Here is a 12,946-nt window from a genome sequence, read left to right on the forward strand (position 1 = left end):
TCTTCATGCGACTTTCCACAAACATTTGGACAATCTTCTACACAATGACGTTGTGAACAAAAAATACATTGAACCCTTGTTACGGCATCTTGAGTTGAAAGGTCTGTGTTTTCCACAGGAGCTATGGCAGTTATGGCAGTTGGAGCACTGTAATAAATGTGTAGGGCTGTGAAGACGTAGCATTAGCATTAGTTAGGCCCGAGCGCCACAAGCTGCGAGAGGCCTATTAGTCTCGTAAGGCCGTGCGAAGCACAGCTGCGAAAGTGCGCACATAGTGCGCACGAAATCGAGCGCGAAGCGCTCGCCCACTTCCAAACACTCACTAACGCACTCCTCCACTCATGCACGCCCCGTGCATACTAATTAGTAGTTGGAAAATGGAACATTACCGTTGGAAAATGGAACATTACCGTTGTAAACGGGCGAAGCTCGTGCAAAAGTGCGCACTAAACGAGCACTTTACATTGGGTCGCGGTCGTCATCCCCATATAAAGCACTCATTTGCGCTAAGTAGCTCACGAATACGTTCCCCATCTCTTGCATGTTCCGTTCATATAAACATGTAATGCAAAAATGTAACATTATTACTGTATAGAGGGCCAAAAACACAAAGTGGGCGGAGCCCACTCAAAATGAACGAAAGTACCCTTCAGTGACCAGGGACCCACACCATGAGCTATACAACTATACATTCTTTACCATGAGGTAAAGAATGTATAGTTTATGAGATTTGAAAAATGGGAAACATTGTTTTCTTCTTCTTCTTCTTCTCGGGACCAACCCCCCTATTTTTCACCCAGTGAACATTGACGAAAAGTCTAAAAATCGTGCCTCTCTACATTCTGGCTATTTCCCTTTTCTAAAATAAAAAACATTGGCGCGTCAGCGCCCCCAAATGTGCCAAAAATGCATTGAGATAGGAAATGACCCCAAAAAATCTGATTGTAGAATCATGAAATTTGGCGCAGAGGTAGATGGTGACAAGAGAAGTAAAAAATATTATTACGGCAACGCCGTCCGCCCAACCAAATGTCGGCCATATTGGTTCAAAAATGGCTAAGCATGACTCGGGAGTTTTTCCAAACGTCGTACTTTTATGAACTCCTCCCAGGGCGTTGGCCCTAAAAAGCTGAAATTGTGTGAAAATGCTACTGAGGAGTGGGACATCAAAAGTTATTCAAATGACATTGACCCTGTCACGGTCTCTGTGGGTTTGGGCGAAGCCGCAAACTGTAGCAAGAATTTCAGAAATATCCCAAATTTAACATTTCTGCCGTTTGCGCAGATAAAGTCTGAATTGCATCAAATTAGAATCAGTTTTTAACTCTTTGCCCTAAACCTACTTGAAGTGAAATAAATTAATTTGGCACAACTCAATTTTGGCCCCATCAAAAAAGTCAATGACCCATGTCATAATTGTTATGGCGTTGCCGTAGCGATGACCAAAACCTCCCATGTTATTCCAATGGGGAAATTGCCAGAACATGTTTACACTTTATACTTTCACGAACTCCTCTTAGGGCGTTTGCCCTATTAACCTGAAATTTGGTGAGACTCATCTTCAGGGGTAAAAGTTATACACATTTTTATTCAAAAAGTCACGGTGTCTGTGCCGCACATTTTGCCAAGAATTCAAAATGAAATTGTTTTTTGATGTAAAACAAAGGGGAGAAGATGTGACAGCGTCACAGATTCAGCAGTAGATGTAATAAAAGGACAATTGTGGCGGCGGCGTAGCGGCGGCGGCGTGGCGAGGGCCGATCTTTGCCGCTTGCGGCTTTAATTTTTATTATTATTACATGAATTACACTATTAAGGGGGTCTGGGGGTCCTCTCCCAAGACGTTTTCAACAGAAATGATATAATTTCCTGTATTCTGATGTTTTAAGATGTAATATTATTAGCAACTCATTACTATTTAAACCTATTTAAAATGAAACAGGAAGTGAAATAATTGAAATAATAATGTAATATATTTGGAAAAAAATATACAATTAAGGGCAATTCAATTGGCCTGTAGCGCTATTTTTACTGTAACAATTCAATGTATGTTTTTTGGCCCTGGTCCTGGTTCTGGTCTTGGCTCTGGCCCAAGGTCCACGTAGACTTTAAACTGGACACTTTGGACGTTGCGGTGTGAACGGCCCTTTAGTCTCTGAGCTCAGTCCCGCTTGTCTGTGAAATTTCTTCTTCTTGAGTTCTGTCTTTCTGGGTTTTTTCCGGAGCCGTGGAAAATCTCACAGGCAGAATTCAAACTCAATGTTCATGGTGTGGATCTGTCCTCGTTCTAAGCTCGTTTCCTTTTAGGCAGAAGGAGCTGAACCCTCTGAGCGCCTGCATGGTGGCAGAGGGGTTAGACAGCATCACGTGACCTCTGGTGGAGTCTGCATGTTCTGCCTGTGTTCTCTCCGGGTTGCTCCGCCCACAAAGAGCACGTGTGGATTATTAACCCTTTCACCTCAGCGAAAGAACTGGAGACTCGACACGACGTCATCTCTTTTCTGACGCTCGGAGAAGGAAAAGCCAAAGCCTCCGACGACTTTACAGGAAAACTTAACATTCTAAAGGAAAAAGAAGCAGAAGCAACAATAATCTAGACTAAACATGATCACATATTCACAGATAATTACAGACGTCACAGTTCGACATGTTTGAAACAGAGAATCAAACCTTTTAAATGTAGTTTAAATGTTTCTCACTTTGGCTCTGCTGTTGGTTAAATAAAGGTTAATAACAGATCAAACACACTTGATCAGTGTCTGTGTGTTACATTCCACACGTCACACAAAAGATCATCTTAAATAGCACCTTTCTGACACAAAAATATAAAACTGCTTTTATTTGGTATTAAAATGTGCTTTAAAATGCGTCACTTTTTGAATAACTTAAAGTGTGGAAGATATTGATTAATTATGGATTTACAATTACTTCATTATCTGTGTTTTTATAGAATTAAAACTTTACTTTGACTCTAACGTTCCAGACAATGGCAAGTTCTAAAGTTCTAAAGTAACTAGTTTAATTTGCTTCTCCAGGACCAGGAATGTTACACTGTGCTGCTTTAATGCTTCAAACTGATCAGACTTGTTCTTACAAAATGGGAATATATCCAGAAGAGGCTGACCACAAACCATTGTGACTCAGAGGAGGAGGAGTCTGAAGAGAGGCTTTAGTGCCATGTTCATGACAACAGTCCTCACAGAAGCTCCCAGAGGCTGCCATGGCGACTTACACAGAAGAGAACAGACATCTGACTTTACTGGAACTAAATGGTCGGACAGACAACGATTCTCTGTCAAAGATTTCAGCAAACCGTCCATACACCATTCCAGATTATCCCAGGCCAGAGATTCATGCGACTCGTCTGAGCCACAGCACTGATCTGCCGGGTTTAAAGGGGATCAAATCTGACGGAGGATTCAGAGATCCAAAGAACAGTGGACGGGTCTGGTTCAGTCTGACGGTCACTCCTGAAGATCTGAGAGACGCTGAGACCAGGACCATGAAGAGAGTCCGCCCGGGCGGCATAGAAGAGGAGGCTGGGGGGGAGGTAGAAGAAGAGGAGGCTGGGGGGGAGGTAGAAGAAGAGGAGGCTGGGGGGGAGGTAGAAGAAGAGGAGGCTGGGGGGGAGGGGCAGGTAGAACCAGGGCTCCTCACAAAGTTCGCCTCGTCTCCTGCCTTCATATCCAGCTCCAGGTACGGCTCGTATCGTTTGACCTTTGACCTGAAGGACGTCCTGGACCGGTACAAAGAGCAGGTGAGACACACTGTCCCTTTACTCTGAAAAACACCGGTTTAACATGAATCTACTGCAGTTCTGTGCAGGGCGGGCCCCTGTCATGAGAGTGTGGAAGACAGTGCTGCACAAACAGGAAGTGATGTATGTGGTGCTGGTCCACAGTCCATCTGATAAGAGGTTCTCACGACACCCTCTGCTGGTGGAGCAGGAGAACAGCATCTGTGCCTTCAGAGCTGAGCCAGAGCCACACTTCCTCTGGAGACCACAGGCCATGAGTAACACCCACAGGTAACTCCACATCTGCACCTGCACAACCCAGGAGGCGGAGTCAGACAATAAGACACATCACATGACCCTTAACGATGCTACAGGAAGTAAACACGTCAACGAGATCCTGCCTAAACCTGATGTTTTTGATTTGATTGTTTCATTAAACTTCTGTTCATTTCAGATTTAAGCTGGTCCAGGACGACCTTCTTCGAGCCTCTGAAGTGCCAAAGGAGTTTTATGTGTGGGACCATGTGACTCTGGCTCTGGTCATGGATGGTCCGAGCCAGAAAGATCAGGTACAAACACTTTTTATTTTTCACACATTAAAGCGGGGGCGGCTGGTGGTGCAACATATAGGGGGCGCTATTTGACATCACCATGTTTTTTTAGTTTTTTTTTATGGCCATATATTAAATATATAAAATATATATTTTACATTGACTGTAGAATATAAAAACACAAACAGTTGTTGGTGTTTGATCAAACAGCTTCAGTGGCATTAGTGACTCTGAACTACGTGTGTAACATTGACATTTTTATATTTCATCATCACAGACATTATTGCTGTTGGAAAGTTGTTCTTAGACGTGTCTTTTATAACATTCTTTCATGAGTTTTCTCATAACAAAAGCATATTTGAATGAACAGAAGTTAAGCCATTCTTAATCCTTAGCGTTAGCCTTGTCCAGGTAATAAACTGAACACTCCTCTTTGGTGTGTTTGTTGTCGTGGTTACAGAGTTTGACACATCATATGTCTTGGATTAATATAGTTTTTATTCACAGCAGCCACAGCCACGGCAGCTCATTCACACTTCCGCACATGTCTGTGTCTCCACGGTAACCAGCGTAGCTCCGTAGTGTAAACATTACACTGAAATGGGCGATGAAGAAATCGCCCATTTTAGACATTTTTCCTACGGCTTTTCTATGAGGCTCAGGAGTACGAAGAAAAGTATCCTATATATATATATATATATATATATATATATATATATATATATATATATATATATATAATTCTGAACAAATGATATTGTTTTAAGAACAATTGTTGAATATCATTTGACATAATTGGCTGATTGTGGCGACGCCCATAATGGACCAGACTGAGGTCTGAAGTCTGATCGTCTGTTTGGGATCGTGGTCATTTCATTGATACAAATGTTGCTTAAAAACTCCTGAAGAACCTGGAGCAGACACAGGGCTCTGGTGCTGCTCGTCCTGAAGTGACTCATTCTGTGTTTTCAGGTGCTGCGTTTCCCTGACAACGATCTGCGACAGAGCCTGAGGTTCTGTGAGAAGGGATACCCTCCAGTCCGCCCAGAGATAGAGTTCCAGTCGTATGATGAAGCAAACGAAGAGGTGCAGGAGCTGTGGCCTGGTTCTGGAGCTCTGAAGGAGTTTAACAAGTCACCTTTGCATATTAATAATTAGGGCCCCGCCCCTTTCACACTGTAATAAATATGTGGGGCTGTGAAGACGTAGCATTAGCATTAGTTCTTTTTATTATTGCATGAATCACACTCTTAAGGGGGTCTGGGGGTCCTCTCCCAAGACGTTTTCAACAGAAATGATATCAATTCCTGTATTCTGATCTAGTTATTCTGATAACTCATAAATAAATACACTGTGAATTGCATTTGATCTGCACATTTGAGATGAGTTCAAGCTGAAGTGGAGGAAAGATCATGTGAGCTTTGATACGTCACAGTAACATGAGTTCTAGTGGAGCAGGTTCAATGGATTTAAAATATTGTATCTTTTGAAATGTTTGATTATTTTTGCTTTGGTTTGTGACTCTTTTAAAGCTAAACTCAAGTCTTTATGTTTTGTGCCTTATTATGATAAAACATTTACACAGATTTAGATCACAGAGCAGTACATGAGCTGACCACTGGGGGCAGTACATGAGCTGACCACTGGGGGCAGTAGAGAACACAGAGCTGTACATGAGCTGACCACTGGGGGCAGTACATGAGCTGACCACTGGGGGCTGTAGAGAACACAGAGCTGTACATGAGCTTGATACATATTATTTCTTCTTTTATGCAGACGATTCCCAAGTCTCTGTCTTTAAAGAATAATTCCCTGGCACCTCTCCTGAAATGTTTAGAGGTCCTGGTCCTGGTCCTGGTCCTGGTCCTGGTCCTGGTTTCGGTTTCGGTCCTGGTCCTGGTCCTGGTCCTGGTCCTGGTTCTGGTTCTGGTTCTGGTTCTGGTTCTGGTTCTGGTTCAGGTCCTGGTCCTGGTCCTGGTCCTGGTCCTGGCCCTGGTCCTGGCCCTGGTTCTGTTCCTGGTCCTGCCCCTGGTCCTATTCCTGGTCCTGGTCCTGGTCCTGGTCCTGGTCCTGGTCTTGGCCCTGGTCCTGGTCCTGGTCCTGGTCCTGACTCGGTTCCTGGTCCTGGTCCTGGTCCTAGTCCTGGTCCTGGTCCTGGTCCTGGTCCTGGTCCTGGTCCTGGTCATGGTCCTGGTCCTGGTCCTGGTCCTGGTCCTGGTCCTGGTTCAGTTGTAGATGTTCTCCTCAGGTCGGTTCCTCTGTTCCAGGTGAAGTGTTGAGTTCGTGGAGCTGAACTGAACCAAAGTCAAAGTCTTAGACCTAAAAAAGAAAGAAAAGGTGAGATTCAAACCAGGAACTCTCTGGTGACGTGGCACAGCAGAAAACAATGAATATTAACGATTAAAAAACATTAAATAAACAGCCTCTTGTTTTCTTTCAGTCCTTTAATGGGCCATCAGCCTCCTATTGTCCCTCTCACTCTCTCTTCCTTGAGGACCTGATGACATCAGAATGCTCTGGGCGTCGACCTCTCCAGAGATTCAAAATTCCATTATAAACCACAGGAAGGTTGAACTTTAACCTCCTGTTTAAAGAAGCTCTTTCAGTTTGGCCTCCTTTTCAGGCTCCGCCCCAAAGCTTTGGTTTCACTTTGTGGATGACACATTTGTACCAATCAAGAAGCAAGAGCTGAACCTTCTCAGAGCAGATGAAGACAAGAGGAGCCCACCAGCTCAGAGGACAAGAGGAGGAGCCCACCAGCTCAGAGGACAAGAGGAGCCCACCAGCTCAGAGGACAAGAGGAGCCCACCAGCTCAGAGGACAAGAGGTGTCCACCAGCTCAGAGGACAAGAGGAGGAGCCCACCAGCTCAGAGGACAAGAGGAGCCCACCAGCTCAGAGGACAAGAGGAGCCCACCAGCTCAGAGGACAAGAGGTGTCCACCAGCTCAGAGGACAAGAGGAGCCCACCAGCTCAGAGGACAAGAGGAGCCCACCAGCTCAGAGGACAAAAGGAGGAGCCCACCAGCTCAGAGGACAAGAGGTGTCCACCAGCTCAGAGGACAAGAGGAGCCCACCAGCTCAGAGGACAAGAGGAGCCCACCAGCTCAGAGGACAAGAGGAGGAGCCCACCAGCTCAGAGGACAAGAGGAGCCCACCAGCTCAGAGGACAAGAGGAGCCCACCAGCTCAGAGGACAAGAGGAGCCCACCAGCTCAGAGGACAAGAGGAGCCCACCAGCTCAGAGGACAAGAGGAGCCCACCAGCTCAGAGGACAAGAGGAGCCCACCAGCTCAGAGGACAAGAGGAGCCCACCAGCTCAGAGGGCAAGAGGAGGAGCCCACCAGCTCAGAGGACAAGAGGAGCCCACCAGCTCAGAGGACAAGAGGAGGAGCCCACCAGCTCAGAGGACAAGAGGAGCCCACCAGCTCAGAGGACAAGAGGAGCCCACCAGCTCAGAGGACAAGAGGAGGAGCCCACCAGCTCAGAGGACAAGAGGAGCCCACCAGCTCAGAGGACAAGAGGAGGAGCCCACCAGCTCAGAGGACAAGAGGAGGAGCCCACCAGCTCAGAGGACAAGAGGAGGAGCCCACCAGCTCAGAGGACAAGAAGAGCCCACCAGCTCAGAGGACAAGAGGAGCCCACCAGCTCAGAGGACAAGAGGAGGAGCCCACCAGCTCAGAGGACAAGAGGAGCCCACCAGCTCAGAGGACAAGAGGAGCCCACCAGCTCAGAGGACAAGAGGAGCCCACCAGCTCAGAGGACAAGAGGAGGAGCCCACCAGCTCAGAGGACAAGAGGAGCCCACCAGCTCAGAGGACAAGAGGAGCCCACCAGCTCAGAGGACAAGAGGAGCCCACCAGCTCAGAGGACAAGAGGAGCCCACCAGCTCAGAGGACAAGAGGAGCCCACCAGCTCAGAGGACAAGAGGAGGAGCCCACCAGCTCAGAGGACAAGAGGAGCCCACCAGCTCAGAGGACAAGAGGAGCCCACCAGCTCAGAGGACAAGAGGAGCCCACCAGCTCAGAGGACAAGAGGAGCCCACCAGCTCAGAGGACAAGAGGAGCCCACCAGCTCAGAGGACAAGAGGAGGAGCCCACCAGCTCAGAGGACAAGAGGAGCCCACCAGCTCAGAGGACAAGAGGAGCCCACCAGCTCAGAGGACAAGAGGAGCCCACCAGCTCAGAGGACAAGAGGACTAAAGAGCCACACAGTGAGACTAAAGAGCCACTGCACCAGAGGCTCTCTCACACGTCAGACACTGGAGTTCAGGACCACAGAGCGTCGTGCAGCTTCATCTTAAAGACACAAAGCACTGGATCAAAGACAGAGAGAAGATTCTGAGCAGGACAAAAGATGAAGAGAAAGATTTAAAGAGACAAAGTGTGAAAAGAAAGAGCTTCTTTAAACAGGAGGGTTAAAGTTCAACCTTCCTGTGGTTTATAATGGAATTTTGAATCTCTGGAGAGGTCGACGCCCAGAGCATTCTGATGTCATCAGGTCCTCAAGGAAGAGAGAGTGAGACAGGGACAATAGGAGGCTAATATCCCGTTAAAGGACTGATAGAAAACAAGAGGTGTTGATACAAACAACTTTATCTTCTACTTCAGGAGGTCCCGCCCAGTGGGCGGGGCTTACCACAGAATAGAATAAATATCGAGTATATATAAATATCTGAGTTCCTGGTCTAAATTTGCAAATCGACAATGACTCTTGGGTGAGATTTGAAACGTCCTGAGTCCAGATGAAACAACTGAACCTTTTTCTACAATGGAACTCTCCTGGACGAATGAGGGACGCGCCCACTTACTCTTAAAATTATGATCAGATGTGAAAATGTGTTTAAAAGGTTTTCAAACGAAGAAGAAAGACAAACGACAAAAGTACGTTTCAAAAGGACGTTTCAAAAGTATATTCCAAAAGTACATTCCAAAAGTGCGTTCAAAAGTACATTCAAAACTACGTTCAAAGAGTACATTCCAAAAGTACATTCAAAAGTACATTTCAAAAGTACATTCAAAGTACATTCAAAAGTACGTTCCAAAAATACATTCTAAAGTATATTCCAAAAGTACATTCCAAAAGTACATTCAAAAGTACATTCCAAAAGTATATTCAAAAGTACGTTCCAAAAGTATATTCAAAAGTACATTCCAAAAGTACATTCAAAAGTACATTCAAAAGTACTTTCAAAAGTACATTTCAAAAGTACTTTCAAAGTACATTCAAAAGTACATTCAAAACTAGATTCCAAAAGTACGTTCAAAAGTACATTCAAAAGTACATTCAAAAGTACATTCCAAAAGTACATTTTGAATGTACTTTTTTTACATTCCAAAAGTACATTCCAAAAGTACATTCAAAAGTACATTTTGAATGTACTTTTTGTACATTCCAAAAGTACATTCAAAAGTACATTCAAAAGTACATTCCAAAAGTACATTCAAAAGTACATTCCAAAAGTATATTCCAAAAGTGCATTCAAAAGTACATTCAAAAGTACGTTCCAAAAGTACATCCAAAAGTACATTCCAAAAGTACATTTGAAAAGTACATTCAAAGTACATTTGAAAAGTACATTCAAAGTACATTCAAAAGTACATTTTGAATGTACTTTTTGTACATTCCAAAAGTACATTCAAAAGTACATTCAAAGTACATTCAAAAGTACATTCAAAAGTACATTCAAAAGTATATTCAAAGTACATTCAAAAGTACATTGAAAAGTACATTCAAAGTACATTCAAAAGTGCATTCAAAAGTACATTGAAAAGTACATTCAAAAGTACATTCCAAAAGTACATTTGAAAAGTACATTCAAAGTACATTTGAAAAGTACATTCAAAGTACATTCAAAAGTACATTTCGAATGTACTTTTTGTACATTCCAAAAGTACATTCCAAAAGTACCTTCCAAAGTACATTCAAAAGTACATTCAAAAGTACATTCAAAAGTACATTCAAAAGTACATTCAAAAGTACATTCAAAAGTACATTCAAAGTACATTCAAAAGTACATTCAAAAGTACATTCAAAAGTACATTCAAAGTACATTCAAAAGTACATTCAAAAGTACATTGAAAAGTACATTCAAAAGTACATTCAAAAGTACTTTCAAAGTACATTCAAAAGTACATTCCAAAAGTACATTTGAAAAGTACATTCAAAGTACATTTGAAAAGTACATTCAAAGTACATTCAAAAGTACATTTCGAATGTACTTTTTGTACATTCCAAAAGTACATTCCAAAAGTACCTTCCAAAGTACATTCAAAAGTACATTCAAAAGTACATTCAAAAGTACATTCAAAAGTACATTCAAAGTACATTCAAAAGTACATTCAAAAGTACATTCAAAAGTACATTCAAAGTACATTCAAAAGTACATTCAAAGTACATTCAAAAGTACATTGAAAAGTATCGATTCACTGTGTCCGTGGCAGGAGTTCTGAGGCCCAGTTTGGCAGTATTTCCCTGTGAATACTGTGTACTTTGACATGTGTTTTTACTGCATTTAGACATGATTCTTCTTCACAGAAAAGAGATGAACTGCAGTCCAACTGCAGAGTTAAAACGGCCCTAAAGCTGTCGAGTCTTTTATTGGTTTGTCAGTTCTTTTAAACATTTAAGGCGTGAACTTTGAGCTTCATCTATTCCAAAAAGACAAAAGCCGTGGTTCTGGTTTTGTTTCTTTTCCTCTGACTAACCACTCTGCCACCGAGCCACGCCCAGGATGTGCTGCTCGTCCGGCTCTTTTACCAGAAGCAGTGATGCCGACAGGAAACGGTTCTGAAGACGAGCGCCTGAAGGTCACAAGACGAAGACCCCAAACCACAAAGTTCACCAGAAGAAGAAACGGCCGAGTCAGAAAAACAAAAACGAAACACGCGCTGAAAAAGAGACGAAAGGACTTACGTTTTCTGAAAGAAATGCCATTTTCTCACTGCGAAAACACAACGATATTTATTCAAATCATTATCATCTTGTTTTGACCTGGTTTAGTCCTGGTTTAGACCTGGTTTGGACCTGGTTTAGTCCTGGTTTAGTCCTGGTTTAATCCTGCTTTAATCCTGGTTTAGACCTGGTGTAGTCCTGGTTTAGTCCAGGTTTAGTCCTGGTTTAGTCCTGGTTTAGTCCAGGTTTAGTCCTGGTTTAGTCCTGGTTTAGACCTGGTTCAGTCCTGGTTTAGTCCTGGTTTAGTCCAGGTTTAGTCCTGGTTTAGACCTGGTTTGGACCTGGTTTAGTCCTGGTTTAGTCCTGGTTTAGTCCAGGTTTAGTCCTGGTTTAGACCTGGTTTGGACCTGGTTTAGACCTGGTTCAGTCCTGGTTTAGTCCTGGTTTAGTCCAGGTTTAGACCTGGTTTAGTCCTGGTTTAGTCCTGGTTTAGACCTGGTTTAGTCCTGGTTTAGACCTGGTTTGGACCTGGTTTAGACCTGGTTTAGTCCTGGTTTAGTCCTGGTTTAGACCTGGTTTAGCCCTTGTTTAGTCCTGGTTTAGACCTGGTTTAGTCCTGGTTTAGACCTGGTTTAGTCCTGGTTTAGTCCTGGTTTAGTCCTGGTTTTGTCCTGGTTTAGTCCTGGTTTAGTCCTGGTTTAGTCCTGGTTTAGTCCTGGTTTGGACCTGGTTTAGTCCTGGTTTGGACCTGGTTTAGTCCTGATTTAGTCCTGGTTTAGTCCTGGTTTAGACCTGGTTTAGACCTGGTTTAGTCCTGGTTTAGTCCTGGTTTAGTCCTGGTTTGGACCTGGTTTAGTCCTGGTTTAGTCCTGGTTTAGTCCTGGTTTAGACCTGGTTTGGACCTGGTTTAGTCCTGGTTTAGTCCTGGTTTAGTCCTGGTTTAGTCCTGGTTTGGACCTGGTTTAGTCCTGGTTTGGACCTGGTTTAGTCCTGGTTTAGTCCTGGTTTAGTCCTGGTTTAGACCTGGTTTAGACCTGGTTTAGTCCTGGTTTAGTCCTGGTTTAGTCCTGGTTTAGTCCTGGTTTAGTCCTGGTTTGGACCTGGTTTAGTCCTGGTTTAGTCCTGGTTTAGTCCTGGTTTGGACCTGGTTTAGTCCTGGTTTAGTCCTGGTTTAGTCCTGGTTTAGTCCTGGTTTAGTCCTGGTTTGGACCTGGTTTAGTCCTGGTTTAGTCCTGGTTTAGTCCTGGTTTAGTCCTGGTTTAGTCCTGGTTTGGACCTGGTTTAGTCCTGGTTTAGTCCTGGTTTAGTCCTGGTTTGGACCTGGTTTAGTCCTGGTTTAGTCCTGGTTTAGTCCTGGTTTAGTCCTGGTTTAGTCCTGGTTTGGACCTGGTTTAGTCCTGGTTTAGTCCTGGTTTAGTCCTGGTTTAGTCCTGGTTTAGTCCTGGTTTGGACCTGGTTTAGTCCTGGTTTGGACCTGGTTTAGTCCTGGTTTAGTCCTGGTTTAGTCCTGGTTTAGTCCTGGTTTGGACCTGGTTTAGTCCTGGTTTAGACCTGGTTTAGTCCTGGTTTAGTCCTGGTTTAGTCCTGGTTTAGACCTGGTTTAGTCCTGGTTTAGACCTGGTTTAGTCCTGGTTTAGTCCTGGTTTAGTCCTGGTTTTGTCCTGGTTTAGTCGTGGTTTAGTCCTGGTTTAGTCCTGGTTTAGTCCTGGTTTGGACCTGGTTTAGTCCTGGTTTGGACCTGGTTTAGTCCTGGTTTAGTCCTGGTTTAG

At 44.1% G+C, this 12,946-nt stretch overlaps 1 protein-coding gene across 1 annotated transcript; it reads left to right on the top strand.

The window, feature by feature from the left end:
- Positions 1-3,220: 3,220 nt before the first annotated feature.
- LOC140376551 (uncharacterized) lies at positions 3,221-6,663 on the top strand. The gene is made up of 4 exons (XM_072462029.1): positions 3,221-3,757; positions 3,816-4,027; positions 4,191-4,305; positions 5,260-6,663. Exons 1-4 carry the CDS (start codon positions 3,221-3,223, stop codon positions 5,443-5,445), a joined length of 1,050 nt encoding a protein of 349 aa, XP_072318130.1. The 3' UTR covers positions 5,446-6,663.
- The last annotated feature ends 6,283 nt before the right edge of the window (positions 6,664-12,946 follow it).

Source organism: Eucyclogobius newberryi, unplaced genomic scaffold (genome assembly GCF_026437365.1).
Source record: "Eucyclogobius newberryi isolate DKJ021-1_F unplaced genomic scaffold, fEucNew1.0.hap1 SCAF_37, whole genome shotgun sequence".
NCBI classification, from domain to species: domain Eukaryota; kingdom Metazoa; phylum Chordata; class Actinopteri; order Gobiiformes; family Gobiidae; genus Eucyclogobius; species Eucyclogobius newberryi.

Coding starts and splice junctions, on each gene's coding strand:
- LOC140376551 (XM_072462029.1), top strand. CDS start 3,221: ATGGCGACTTACACAGAAGAGAACAGACATCTGACTTTACTGGAACTA. Junction 3,758..3,815: donor TGGACCGGTACAAAGAGCAG/GTGAGACACACT, acceptor AATCTACTGCAG/TTCTGTGCAGGGCGGGCCCC. Junction 4,306..5,259: donor GTCCGAGCCAGAAAGATCAG/GTACAAACACTT, acceptor CTGTGTTTTCAG/GTGCTGCGTTTCCCTGACAA.